Source organism: Tyto alba, unplaced genomic scaffold (assembly GCF_018691265.1).
Source record: "Tyto alba isolate M040663 unplaced genomic scaffold, T.alba_DEE_v4.0 Super-Scaffold_10, whole genome shotgun sequence".
NCBI classification, from domain to species: domain Eukaryota; kingdom Metazoa; phylum Chordata; class Aves; order Strigiformes; family Tytonidae; genus Tyto; species Tyto alba.
In genome coordinates, this window is record NW_024881262.1 from 9,216,718 (window position 1) to 9,231,409 (window position 14,692).

Genomic DNA, 14,692 nt, shown 5'->3' on the forward strand with positions numbered 1-14,692 from the left:
GTCACCAGCTAGTGTTGTGATACTGGAAGAAAAAGACTTTTAGTCTGGTTTGCATTCAAGTAGAAGGTGGGATGTCAACTGAACTTCTAGCTTCGCATGCTGCCATGAGTAACGCTGCAGAGTTACTGCAGCACCACTGACGTACAAAGAGTGAGGGGACAGCGTGGAGCTAGAGGCAAAGATGTAAAGCAGGCTTTCTTGCTTTCTCTTCCTGAATTGATGACTGTGCCTTTCAAGCTTTCCTTCTGTGTCATGTGACATGATTATGTCTAATCAACTTTTATCTTCATCTTCTTAAAATAATTACTCCCATCGTACTGTATCAGTGAATGTTCTAGCATCATATGGAGAACAAAACTTTCTGGGGCTTTCTCACCACTGTAAAGAGTTTCTGTTGAAAAAGTGGGTATTTTGTGTGATGCAGAGGAGTAACTGAAGGTCAAGATGATGGCAATAAACATGTATCTCTCCTACAGTTTTGGTTTTGCTGGAGTTTCCAGTGTTTTATCAGATCATATTGCATAGCACATTTGCTTCCTCAGTGACTAGTGTTTGACTTTATTCTAAATTTCTACACAACCTCCTGTGAAGGTTAAAAGCTTTTATGAAGTAGGTGTTTACCATCTACTGAGAGCAGTAGCTATACCCTTCTGCTTTAATTTCACAGAAGACTATTACCAGTCTTCCTTCAAACATTGTGCACACTGAAAAAAATTGGGCAAATTTGTCACAGGTATCTAGAAATCCAGGTATAAAGACCGCATTGTTGAAAGTTCATGTTCTATTAGAAAGTATGAAATATTTAGCAAGCTATACCCAACCCAGGGAGAAAGTTCCTTGTAGCAGACTTAAGAGCTTAGCTTTTATTTTTCCATGCATTTGTGCAGAAGGCACATGTAACTTGGGTGACACACCTGTAAGTTGGTTGACCAAGGAACAAAGGCTAGTTTGGGAGCTGCAGAAGGCCCCTGTTTCTGACTGGTTTTAATGCATATTTGTTAAACTGAACCAGGTAAATATTATCCCTACGCTTCATATTTTCATCTAGCAGTCAGTTGCTGCTTTTCACTGCTAATGATGTACGTCTCACTTTTATAATAGCTGGTTAATGTAATTTTTCAAATGTTTCTAGAAACTAATGTTAGGATTCATTTCAGTTATGCACCAAAGCTGCTTTTTAATTCCAGATCACAAGTTTAATTTTGGACATAATGGAGGATTAAAAAAAAAAAAAAAAAATGGAGACTTGCAGGAATGCTCAGTGGAGTTTTCACTGGTTTCAGAACTTGTTTCATGTTCCAGCCAAAGATACTCAACCACTTGCTTGCAGCACTCTTCCAGCATGTTACTGGCTCTGAGATTTTACAGCAAGGTGAGGGAACTTCCTTTCCAAGACCTTCTGCCTCGTCCTGTCTAGGCTCTGCCTTCTTGCCCTTCTACGTAAAGCTTTTTCAAGTCTGAGCCTGAAATAAAGCAGTCAGTGTGGTTATTTTCCACACAGCTTGTAACACCCTTGATAATCTTACCCCCCCACACAATCATATAGAGAATCCCAGTGATTCACAACTTCAGTATTAATTTGCTTTCAGCGAATAAAAATGCATATCAAAAAAACACCTGCAAAGCAATTTCTTTTAATTCTGCTTTTGAATTCTACAGAAATTCAACCTTTGGGAAGATCTTAGCTAGTCTGCATGTAAAGTTACTTTTACAGTACAAAATCAGACAGCCAAGTCTCTTAACCGAAATGGGAACAGCAAAAGGAAACAGAACAAGCTAATTTTATAAGATCTTTTCAGTCTACTAGCCGTAAACCCAGCAAAACAAGATTACTACTAAATTTTTCCTTGCTAAGTAGAATAAGGATGACTGAGGAGCAGATCAGAAAATAACTTTCAGTGTCAGAAAATCTTTTTACCTGATGAAGTGATCCACATGAGGTAAGTAATAGAATCTCTTCTTTTTGTATTTTTTGTTCAAGTACCACGGTATTGGCCATTCCTTATATGTGTACCTGTTAAAGACAGATAAAGGTGATTATCAAATGTGTACTTTTTGTCTTAATTCTTAGATTCTACCAGTTACACTTGGTTATAGTACAGTGATAAAGTGGTCCGACTACTATATCACAGAAGTTGTAGGTGGGTATTTACTTTCAGCTCTATTGCTGGCTTGGTTTGTAACTATAGCTCCTACGTAGCTTAGTGTCTTTCTGTAGAAAGTGGTCTTGCTTTAAGAACTGTAATGTTTGAAGAGAGGGCCCAGTATATCTAGTGATTTTTTTGCATTTATATTTTAAAGTTACTCCTGCATAAGAAAACTATCAAAAGCTGATGTGAAAAAAACTGTGTGTGAAGAGTTTTGTTTCTACTACAAATTTTTTAAAAGCCAGTGTTGGAGTGTCACAGCAAGTGCAAGTCTGCCTGAACAGAAGTCTTTCCCTCTAAAGATAGACTCTATTATTTCTGTTTGGGATTTCTCTTGCATATGGGCTGCACAGATGGCTTGTGCAGACTTACCTACAGCTTCCAGTGCATCCAGACTGTGTCAGACACTACTCTGTGCATTGCAGAGTTTCTGCATGTGCTTAAAGACAATTTCATCTTGTCTCCCCCATTCCCCTGCTTTTACTGGGGACTGTACTTGCAAATATATGGGCAAACCCTTCTTTGTGGACAATGTCTCCAAGCAAAAAGAGATATGCAGAAGCCTTATCCCTAGAGATGTAAATCTAGTGGTTAGTGCATTTAATACTCTGCTGATTTATATTTAGCAGGTAAACAAACGGATAACAACTGAAAATTCACTGCTGTTATAATGTGTGATCTTCTGTTATCTACACTGTTATTGCAGAGCTGAATACTGTAAATAGTGCTTCAAATGCCAATATGATGAGGGTAAAATAGTGGTTAATTAAATAGCAGGTGCTGCCAGATCTTTCAGCATAATCACCTGAAATTACAGATTATTGAAGGTATCTGGACAATAAATAATTCTAAAGGTAGAAGCTTCTACGTTAAATATCTGCCAAGTCTCACAGGGAATTCCAACAGATGTTTATGGTCTCATGCAATACTTTGGGTAGTTGCCTCCAATATGTGGATTTTGCATTATAACTAGGGAAGTCCAGGTAGTTCAGCTTGAACGGTACTCCCCATGACGTTTGTGTGTTACAGAATAGCTATAGTAACAGACATCCTTTGAGTATAGAAATCATATGAGTTAATTTAACTCATTTTGTTAAAATTAATGGTAGAGTTTGCCATTTAATTATTTACCAACAATTATAACCACATTAAAAAAAAAAAAAAAAAAAAAACACCAAAACTGAAGAAGCACTTAAGTGCTGACCAGAAAGCATGCTTATTTCTATACAGTATATGCATCCTTTTTTCATTAGATAAGGATTTTCTGGTAAGGAGACATCCCACAAGAAAAATTTACACATATGAAGAAGAGTTCTCCTTCCCCTACCAGTGGGTGCGTCCTAAGAAGTCATGTCTCCACTCGCCAGGTACTGGTTTTTCATGGCCAGTTTGTAAAAGCCTCAGAGCAGTTTCTCTTTCTCCGACAACCAAGTCTATATTTTTCATAGACTTTTCTACCTGGAAATAGGAAATAGTTTCAGGATGCTGACAATGCTTCGCAATGCTGACAATTTATAATATCTCAAATGAAGATTTAAGACAAAATTTAAAGGAAAGGCAAAGGTAAAACACACTAGGAGTTCCATCATGAGTAATCTTGCAATTGCAGACTGAGTGGAACAGCTGAACTGGCCCTGGATACTACAACGGTAAAGAATAGGTGCTTTAAAACCCAAACTTACAATCAGAGCAGATATGAAATAACTGACAGTCTGATATTTCATTAAAGACTAACTGGTTAGTATGTAAGGCCAGATATAATGCTGATGCTAGAAGTACAGAAAGCAAATAGAAGATATGCTCTACGTAGTTCTGTCAGATGGTTTGTACTGGCTGTTTGTTATTCTAGTTTTCACTCTGGGGTCTGGTCACAACCTCAGTAATGCCGGTTGGCTTATTAGAAGGCTGCTTTGACCAAACTGACACTTGAGTTGAAGCTTTTTAGTCACATCTGTCTCAATATTACTGTAACACATTACATATGACAATATGTTAAATGCTCTGGGAAGCTGCTAGAGCTAATTTTAATAAGCAGATTGCTGTAATGTGTGTTGGTGCAATCATAGTATAACTGGTGCTTGACTTCTACTTTTCTTGGGCTTCAGCCAAAACCAAACAGGCAATTAGTAGGATTTTACTTTTGAAGTGTTGGGGCCACTTACCTAGGTTCCCTCCCAAAACAAGTCCTACTGTGACTTGTAATTGCTGAACATGGTTGTGTAGGTGGGACTAAGCAGAAAATACTGTTCAGAATAGGAATCACAAAACACAGTTGAGAAACCATATTATGATAAATTAGAGCAAGATACACTAGGAGATCCAGAGGAGAGTTTTATATTGATTCTTCCCTAATTTATAAGTACAGTGATGAAATGACAAAACTAGGAGACCAATGAAATCCATGTCTCACACACAAAAAAAAAAAAGAGATCATAATGCAGTTGCAGATGTGCATGATGACAAGTCACAGTTCAATTATTAACCACACACAGAAATTCAGATTAACAGTGTAAAGGTCAGACTTTTCCCAAATTAATTTGGATAAATAGGGAGGTAGCTGAGAATCTCTCTCATGTCAAAGAGCTGAATTATTTAACTGGCCAGTGAAGGTGTAGATTTCCAACTGAGACACAGCATAGAGATGGCAGCCAATTTATAAGTAAATTAAGTTTTCAATGGTAAAGATACTGAGGAAAGAATTTAATAAATTAGTGTCAAAACTGAAATAATGCAAAAGGAGGGAATGACAAAAGCGAGAACAGCAAAGAACCAAAGGGCACAAATTTGGAGAAGACTTTATCAGGCAAGTTGGCACCAGTGAAGTAGCTAAAAAAAAGTTTGTGGAAAGATAGAGATAATGTTGAAGTTTCACCATGAAGTTTCTAAAAATTCTCTAGTGCAGTTTCAGGGCACGAAGATGGCAAAATATTTCTTAACATTATATAACAGGTGGAAAAGCCTTTTTCCTACAACACTGCTTGAGCACCGTGCTTGTGAATATACTAAAATCACGGATATAGTTTAAAGAACGATCTCTAACAAGTTTTACAAACACCTTACACTTCACTCAGCAATTTTAGTTATGTTTTTAGCTAGTATGAAAAAGTTACCTTTTCTAATCGTTCTGGACTTGGCATAGGCCTGAGTTGTCGTTTTGATTCTTGCTCTAAAGTTAAAAGCATGTTTTTTTCCTTCAGTAGGACATACCTAGATCAGAAAGCACAGTACTTCAAAAATAATTTCTGGATACAATAGAAATTATTCCTTCATTACCCTGCTGGATAGAGCACAGCTGTCCAACCTACAATCCCCTAGCCTATACCTGCTGGCTTCATATAAAGCAGCAAAAAGATGCTGACCAACTGGAGAAAGCTCAGTAGAGGCGAGGAGAGCTGATGTACAGGACGTACAAGGAGAGGCTGAAGGAGACAGGTTTACTTAACCTGGAATAAAGAATGCCAAGCAGAGAGGAGGTTCACACAAGGTCTTCTACTACCTGGACAGAGCCAGAGCCAGACTCTTCTTACAAATGCACAGCAAAAAGACAAGATAGAGCAAGGGGAAAACTATTCCTGGTAAAAATTAAGTGCCAGTTTAGCCCTGGCACAGGTTGGCTAGAGTGGTGATGCAGTCTCCAGCCCCACCAAAGGTCACTTACAACCAAGCCCACCAACGCTCAGACTCAGCCTCTTTCTACCAAACCTGAACCCTCTGTACAGGATGCAACTTTCACACAGCCACCTGCAGTACAGCTTTTGTATTCTGAGCAGTATCAGAACTTGGGCTTTTCCAAGCCCAAAGCAGGCTTAAGCATGCAGAGCTATATGGCAGACTAAAATCACTGGCTAAAAAGTTCACTAACCACATTTAATAAAACATGCAGAACTGCTTTGAAAGAAGAGAAGCCACTTCACTAGAACTTACTTACCAAAGTTTGTGCAGGTCTTCACTACTCTTGCCCCTTAACTGCTTTATATTCCATGCATCCCCTGGGAAAAAAAAAAAAAAAAAAAAAAAAAAGGAAAAATAGAAGTATAATCAATGTAACAGAACAAAGTTCTCTTATTCTGAAAAAAAAGAAAAACAAACAGTGTTTCTATTATCAGGTTCAGCTGACTCAACAGAACAAGGATCACTTTTTAAAACAATACTACCTCTTGGAAAACTATCCTTGTGGATATTCAAAGCTTTCCTTTAAATATACAACACATTAAAAAGGCAATGGTATGTACTGTTTATTTGTAAAAGACTGAGAACAGAGAAAGTTGTAAGATGAATCTTTACACTGAAATATTCTTCTTCCCAGGTACTGTATACTTCATCAAATATTATCTCTTCTGTGATACACTCTCGCTTAAGAGGAAGGCAGGGGATGTAGAACAAAATATCGTGCTGCGTAATAGCTATTTGCTTTCATAAACACAATACATGGAAAACATAAAATTAACAGGCAAAAAACACACAAGTGTATGTATGTACACATACATATAAAAAATAAGTTTTATGTAGCTATGAATACTCCCTGTATCACAAAAGAATAGGTCAGATTTCAACTGAGCCCAAGTGGCTCAAAGATCGCTATCAGAAATGCCAAATATAACTCACCAGACTTTACCGTTTTTTCTCCCCAGTTCTGTGGATCATCAAAAAACTCCTCCAGACCTTTCCGAGACAAAGTGGTGTGCAGAAGCTTCAACTGACGGAGGGGCTCAACTTTTGCTAGGTTCTTGTGAAACAGGTTCAGCGTCAATCTGCATAAAAATTAAATGGGAAACTACACGATAGGAGAAATAATATTCAGCTAAATGAGGATGTTTCTTTCATTCATAAAGGCCCAAGTCGTATAGACAGGTGAATACCACAGCCTAGGGGGAAAAGGCACAAGTTCGGTTTTTCCTAAATATGTTATCTCAGTGTTCTCTCCTCTACCACTTGTTTCATCTAATTACCATTTATCTATACTCAGAGATAAGCAACAGTTTGAAAGTTAAAAGAAAGAATAACTTTGAGCTACACTGTACAAGAATGCATCCTCCTACATTGACCTTTAACTAAATGCAAAAGCAGTAAACACAGGATATGAACACAAAAAAAAAAAAAAAATTCACACTGCAATCATAAATTGGTTTGGCTTGGAAGGGACCTTAAAGATCATGTAGTTCCAATCCCCTGCCCTGGGCAGGGACACCTTCCCCCAGCCCAGGGTGCTCACAGCCCCGTCCAGCCTGGCCTTGAACCCTTCCAGGGAGGGGGCAGACACAGCTGCTCTGGGCAACCTGTGCCAGTGTCTCACCACCCTCACAGTAGAGAATTTCTCCCTTATAGCTGATCTAAATCTGCTCTCTTTCAATTTAAAAACACCACCCCTCGTCCTATCCTTACACCCTCTGATAGTCCATCCCCACCTTCCCTGTCCCCCCTTTAAGCCCTGGGAGGCCACTTGAAGGTCTCCCCAGAGCCTTCTCTTCTCCAGGCTGAACCCCCCCAACTCTCTCAGCCCGGCCTCCCAGGGGAGCTGCTCCAGCCCCTGGAGCATCTTCGTGGCCTCCTCTGGCCCCGCTCAAGCAGCTCCGTGTCCTTCTGCTGTTGGGGGCCCCAGAGCTGGACCCAGCACTGCAGGGGGGTCTCCCCACATTGGAGGAGAGTGGGAGAATCCCCTTCCTCGACCTGCTACCCACACTTCTCTTGATGCAGCCCAGGACACGGTTGGTTTTCTGAGCTGTGAGCGCACGTTGCTGGCTCACAGTCAGTTTTCCATCCACTAATCCCCCCCAGGTCCTTCTCCTCAGGGCTACTCTCCATGCACTCCTCGCCCAGCCTGGGTTTGTGCTGGGGATTGCCCCGACCCACGGGCAGGACCTTGCACTTGGCCTTGCTGAACTCCACGAGGTTTGCACGGAAAGCAGAACGACTGCGAAGCTGTAACGTGCCCAGCGGAACGTTTCATACTACGCTCCCTCAATGCCTTCCGCTCTAAGCTACCCCGCAATTCCCAGGAATGGTTTCAGAAGCCGGGACACCCGCACGGTCCGGCTCCTCCCGCCAGCGCCGATCGGGAACGGCGCTACAGCCTGCAACGCGCCGCAACCCCGCCCCAACCGCTCCCGAGCCTCGGACTCCGCCGCCCCGGTGCCTACCCGGGCAAGCCGGCCGCCGTCCAGCCCGACCGCGCTCCTGACAGCCGCAACGCGCCCGCGAAGCGCCGGCACAGGGCGGCCATCATGATTCCCGCCCCCCACAATGCCCGGCGCCGGAAGGAGAGGGAAGGCTCTGCCCTCTTCCAAGATGGCGGCCGCCTAGCTTCACCACTGACTCCGCCTCAGCGCCAGTTCCAGCTATGGCGGCCATGAGCCTGCTGCTGCGGGCGGCGGCGGCCTGGGGAGCGCGGCGGGTAGCGGGCGGCGCGGCCGGCGGTGCTCGCCTGCCCTGGCCCGCCGGGGCCGCCCGGCTCCCGGGGACCGCCGGTAGGGCCTGGGGCGGCGGGAAGGGGGCGGGCCGGGGGCGGCGGGGGTGAGGTGACCTTGGGGATCGGGGGAGAGGTGCCCGCCTGAGGAGCGGGGGCGCGCGAGGCCGCGGGGGGGTTCGGCTGCCGCGGCCGGTGCGGGGCGGAGGGGCCGGGCCGGGAGGAGGGAGCCGGGCGGCGCGAGTTTTCCGTGGGTGAGCGGGTGTAGCGAGCCCGTTCGGCGCGCAGGGAAACCCCCCCGCGGCGCTCAAGGTGTATTTTGCTTCCGCCGAGAAATTGCATTTCACGGGTACGACGTGGATCAAAATTGGCGGGAGGCCAAACTGCCTGACGTACTGATCTCTGAATCCTCCTTGGCCCAGTATAATGACATTCAATGATTTGGTTTTGTTGGGACTTAAAGGTAGAAATAGATCTAGTTAGAAGAAAAATACGTTCATTCTAGCAAAAAAGGAAATTAGTTCAGGTAGGCTTTTAGGAATATTAATATCCTCCAGAAAACCAGCGGCTATTCAGCCACTGCTGTATACACCTTTTTTTTTTTTTTTTTTTTTTTTAAAAGCGCGTTTTGTTGACCTTATCCTTGCACAATCACCAAAGGGAGAAAAAAACATAATACTTTGGTTTGATTTTCAGCTCCTGTACGACATAGCAGCAGCCATGGGAAGAGAATGTTTATCATCAAGGCAACAAGTTTTTACGATACTCGATTTCTGAACTTGTTGGTGAGTTAAAAACAAATTTATTACATTTAGTGTAACACATCCCTTGCAAATGCATAAGCCCGTCTGAAATACAGCTTTCTATATTGTTAACATGACAGCATCTAAAACGTGGTTGGTGCTGTATACATAAACAAGAATTTCCAGTCCTTCTCCTAATGAATTGTCCGTGTTGTGAAATCAGGGCCAGATGAAGTAAAAAGATTGGCCTAATGATAAAGATTGTGATAGGTACTTAAACTAATGCTCTTGTAGCATTCTTAAAATATGTGTCTGTAGTTCTTATATGCATAACCTACAAATGCTTTCCACTTTATCCTCCCTTTAAAAATGTATTAGAATTACTCTTCTGCAGGGTTTACCTGCAGTTACCTAAGCCAGTAATACCAGAGATGAGATTTAGGAAGCCTGACCTGAGTTTGTCCCCTAAAAAGCTAGGTTTTAGATAAAGCCTATTATGACAGGTAACAGCCAACTTGATACAACTCCCTTCGTGTGATCAGGCTTACTTTATCTGTCATCCAGTTACCAAAGCCAGCCGTGGTTATATTCATGTTGGATTATGTTGCATTGGTGTTAGCGCCTCGTTACAGTTAAATGCTGAAGTTAGTGACCACAAGATGCTGAGACAGCACTGAGGGAAAGCATTGCTGCCTGCTCTGCACAGACTGGCCTCTCCAGGAGACTGAAAGCTGAACTTAATAGGCTCGTGGATTGACACAGCATTGCTGTTTCTGTATTCTAGTTTGTTAATTCACTCATTTTAAGCAGCAATATGTCTTTACGTACAACATCCCTATCTAACCTATGAATGCAAATCTAAGTATTATTGGCCGTTACATTATTTTCAGACTAGCCTTATCTAAATTTTGTCAGCCTTCGGAGTTTCCCATACTGTTTCTTTTTATCCCCTATACAGAGATTCTATGTATTTCTGACGGGAATACCAGTGGCACTATTCATAACATATGTGAACATCTTCATTGGTGAGTGCTTTGTCATGTCTAAGCTAAGTACACAGTCAAAATTATTAAATGGAAACTAAGCATGCTGGATAGAAAAAAGAGATCTTTTAAGGCTTGTTCTCTGGAAGATCATCAAATAGGTAATATTGTATAAGTATGTGGAAGATATTCCTAGTATTTTTATTTTTCTGCAGTTGTTGCCTTTGTTTTGTTTTGTTTTGTTTTTTAAAGCTTTCCACATTTTTAAACTGGGAAAATTCTATCCTTTGATAGTCTTCCATGTGAGGAACAAGGAACATCAGTGAAGTTCAGTGAACAGTTCTGTACTCAGATGAGAAGCCTGTATTACCTTTTTTTACATACTTCTTAGAAGGCTGCAATAAACTGCAACTGTCATTTTTTATTTAGCAAAAAAAGGCAAAACTGCTTGACAATACATGTTTTAAATCTACTACTATAATAATATAGAATTAATTTAAAAGAGAAATTAGGAAAAAATCCATGCTTTCAACTCACTTTAAAGGGCATTTCTGTGGACTTGATCTTAGTTATTTCTTTGTACAGCTGCTATTTTCACCCTTTTGTTGTGTGTCTTAAGGTTTGTGAGCTAGATACATGCAGTGTGAAGTGTCCAGAAAAATTACAATTCCAGTTTTTCTGAATAGAGCTCAGACTGAGGGATTAAGTACTCTCCGTGTGAAATAATGATCTTGTCCTCTGTGAAAGGCAGAATATATGATACTTAAAAAAACCCAACCAAACAAACGTGAATTAATGTTCCTCCCCTCCTTTCTTTCTCAGGTGAAGCTGAACTTGCAGAGATTCCCGAAGGCTATATTCCAGACTACTGGGAATACTACAAAGTGAGTGTAGCATGTAAAAGGGTGGCATGTTATGGACAGCCTTTCTCTTGATGGTAGTTTTGGGAGAAAAGTATGTGGAGTATGATAAAGAGGATGACCATATCTCTGCCACTGGGTATCAGTGGAGTAGAACTCGAATTGTGCAATTATGATTTTGGTAAACTTGCTTTTTTTCAGCTTTAGGAACATGCGTAGGAAATCTTTTTACTGACAGAAGTAGATGCAAATGATCTGTAAATTTATGCAATTAAACTGCTGAAGCTATATGCCAAGAATTCTTTTATAATATTCCTAAGTAGTAAGAACAGTCTTCTATTGCCCAGAGGTTGTGGCTGCCCCCTCCCTGGAAGGGTTCCAGGCCAGGTTGGACGGGGCTTGGAGCACCCTGGTCTAGTGGAAGGTGTCCCTGCCCACGGCAGGGGGTTGGAACTAGATGATCTTTAAGGTCCCTTCCAACCCAAACCTTTCTGTGATTCTCTTTATTCTTGGCATGCAGTTTTGGTCTTTGTTTCTTGCTCTGGAACTACAACATCTCGAGATACTGGAGTTTGAAATGACATTATTTTGTATTATTTGCTAGTGTTGTTTAAAAGTCCAACATCACATGTGCTTTTATATCTAGAATTGAAGATTTTTATAGTCAGAAAATCAAGGTTATGCTTTTAAAATTTTATTTTCTTAAAATTATTCCCTGGCTTCTTGCTGTAAGCACTTTTTTGGTTTTGATAGGAAGTAATTGAATTCAGCAATACTCTTATGACTCTCAACTAATTTAGACTTTTGTCCCTATTGAAATGATCTCTATGTGGAAGTAAAACTTCAAAATGTTACTGATTACGGTAAGAGGTTTGGAGTCCATTGCTGTGATTACAGTGGCAGTTTAAGGAACTTTACTTCAACAGAAAATAAATCATATGTCTTCCGTTAAGTTTTAATTTTGCTACAGTTATCTGCAGGTGATCTTGGCATTAAAAATGGCAAAAGAAATAGAGCTTTTTAGGGTTCAGATCTTAGAAATAATGGAGCATGTTCTCAACTTCACTATTATGGTTTGAATAGCAGCACCCGTAGTGTCAATGACATGTTCTCAGGACAGGGAACATGCAAAATTATTTAGTTATGATGATATTTCTACTTGGAAATTGCGTGAATAATCTCTGCCTCTGTATTTTCCAGCACCCTATAAGTCGCTGGATAGCTCGTTACTTACTTGACCCCCCTGAAAAGGACTATGAGAAACAGATGGCTTTGCTTGATATTGAAGCGAAGAAAACTGAAATGAGGTATGTTATATAGTCACGGGGTTTAAAATACTGACATATACTGTAGCTGACTCTTACTTTGCTTAACATACTGAGTATGAGATGCTGACATAACGTGGTTATTTAAGTATCACTTGACCCCAAGTGTGTGCTGCACTGGCTGATGGCAAAGTGGAAGTTATAGTACCTGTAGTCCCTGCCTTCTCAGTACTAAGATTGCCAGGACTGGAACGATCCAAGGGCAGTCTTATAAAACAACGGTTTCTCTTCAAAATATTTCACATTTGAAAGTGGACAGCTGATTTTGCCTCTGGTAATGCTCATAGCTTAGTTGAGTAGCTGAATGACTGTTCACAAGACTGGTCAGGTTCCTTGTTGCAGTTGAAAATTTTGTGGGCAGCAACTACATTGTACTGGTTTATTCTATACTTACTCGGAGTAAACTGGTGGTAGAAGAAGGTCTGAGTTTCACAAACTGTTGCTGTTGGGATCAAGAGAGCCTTCTACCATCACATTTACTTATGATTTTTTTGCTCCTATTCATTTTTAGTTGAAAGCTGTATCAAAAAAACTGTCTAGCCCTTTACTAGGGAAGAACTCCTGCAAGAATTTTTATTACTCTTTTGGGAGATGACTTGCTGAAAAATTAAATAGAAGGATGTAATATTTCATGCTTTAGTTGAACCCTTCATATTTGATATTACATATGTTTCAGTAGTATTTATAAACCATAGATGCTAAACTTAGTGCTGTTGTCAGTAATGTCCTGTTAAACATTGCTATATGTATGATCCAAACCAATAAATTTCATGTTGAGTGTGTCTGTTGCTCTTTATTTTCAGGCTGATGGAGTTGGAGGCACGCAGACTGATGAGACACAGGGGAGATGGACCTTGGTATCATTATGAAACACCTGATAAAAATCTTGTTGACAATTCTATGAAAGCCACGCCTGACAATTAAACAATTTTAAGACAGCATGCATGGTCTTAAATGCATACTGACAAATTGTGACTGAGCTATGTAATATATATCCTGCTGCTTACTGATGGAAATTAATAAAAATCAACAGTATTTGTGTTGATTCCAATAATTTGAAAGAAACTGTGTGGCAGTTAAGCTCATATAGCTGTTAAAGTTGTTAATCAGAGAAGATGCCTTATGTTAGTTGCCAACAATTACTCATTTTGTCCAGAACATCGATGTAAAATGAGCTTTGTGACCTAATATGTGAAACAAGTTGGCAACATTAGTCTTCCTTTTGTGATTTCTAGTATTTAAAGTTTTAAATGAAAGGTACAGGAAACTAAGGCTTTTTTCTTTCACAATGCTTTGTGTCACATAGTTTGTGGAAGATGAACCAAGTGAAAAAAATACCTTCAGATCTTCAGAATATGAGGATTATATCTACCACTTCAGACAGATATTTTCTTTCTCATGACTTGTACTTAAACTCATCTTTCACTCTTTTTTTCCCAACTTGCATATTGTTTAACATCTATAATTTTCTCTGCGTTATTTCAGAAGTTTCTCTCTTTAGATATGTTAATACCCTTCATCCCTGATAGTGTCAGGCATGCTGCTCTTCCTTTATTAGTTTTGTCAACAGTTTTAAACTTTTTTCCTCTTGTGTATGCGTGATTTATGCTTGTCTGCTCTTTAATTTTCTCCAGTCTCATCTCCTATACAGTCTGTGTCTGTAAAAGACTTCTTAAACAGACTCTTTAAAAAATGAAAACCAAAACAAAACCAAAAAAGCCCGAAGATGACTGTGTCCATCTTTCTGAACTAGACAATTCTCTGTGAGGATCATCCAAAAAGTGGTGTCTGCAACATCTTTCTACATTGCTCTGGTGGGGTTGGTTTGTTTGGGTTTTTGAATGGTTGATTTTTAAATGAGATTTAGAAGCGTAACAGATACTTTTGCTATGATACATCCTTCCTGTTCAAATGACAATATATCTAAAACAGAGCTACATCCGCCCTTTGTAGCAGAAAGGATCTTCACCGATGAAAACGCGGTAAGTGCTTAGTAATACTTTAATATGTCAGAAAGCTCCATGAGGGGTACCTACCATTGTCACATAATTTTCATGTTCTAAATGTGTATCTAGTGACATAGAGAACCACATGCCAAATAGTTGTGGGGAGGATAGTCTTTAAAACCAATTTTAACAAGGCTTTGGTTTTATTACCTCAGATACCTCCTGTGTTTTCAGAAGGCAAAATAAAGACAGAAGTACTTGCCTAGATCTATGGCTGTCTACACT

The 14,692-nt window shown here is 40.5% G+C and overlaps 2 protein-coding genes across 3 annotated transcripts; one reads left to right on the forward strand and one right to left on the reverse strand.

The window, feature by feature from the left end:
- Positions 1–1,157: 1,157 nt before the first annotated feature.
- MRPL47 (mitochondrial ribosomal protein L47) lies at positions 1,158–8,417 on the reverse strand. Of its 2 annotated transcripts, none has more exons than XM_042795219.1 (7): positions 8,285–8,417; positions 6,753–6,898; positions 6,076–6,136; positions 5,258–5,354; positions 3,475–3,605; positions 1,919–2,014; positions 1,158–1,463 (listed from the first exon to the last, which is right to left on the reverse strand). In XM_042795219.1, the coding sequence occupies exons 1-7, from the start codon at positions 8,368–8,370 to the stop codon at positions 1,346–1,348; spliced, it is 735 nt and encodes a 244-aa protein (XP_042651153.1). In that variant the 5' UTR covers positions 8,371–8,417; the 3' UTR covers positions 1,158–1,345. The 2 variants fall into 2 exon arrangements, with proteins under 2 accessions (XP_042651153.1, XP_042651159.1); XM_042795225.1 differs by having other exon boundaries at positions 6,753–6,921; positions 8,285–8,394.
- Positions 8,411–13,496, forward strand: NDUFB5 (NADH:ubiquinone oxidoreductase subunit B5). Its single transcript, XM_042795237.1, has 6 exons — positions 8,411–8,611; positions 9,247–9,335; positions 10,252–10,318; positions 11,099–11,160; positions 12,337–12,443; positions 13,265–13,496. The coding sequence occupies exons 1-6, from the start codon at positions 8,485–8,487 to the stop codon at positions 13,383–13,385; spliced, it is 573 nt and encodes a 190-aa protein (XP_042651171.1). The 5' UTR covers positions 8,411–8,484; the 3' UTR covers positions 13,386–13,496.
- The last annotated feature ends 1,196 nt before the right edge of the window (positions 13,497–14,692 follow it).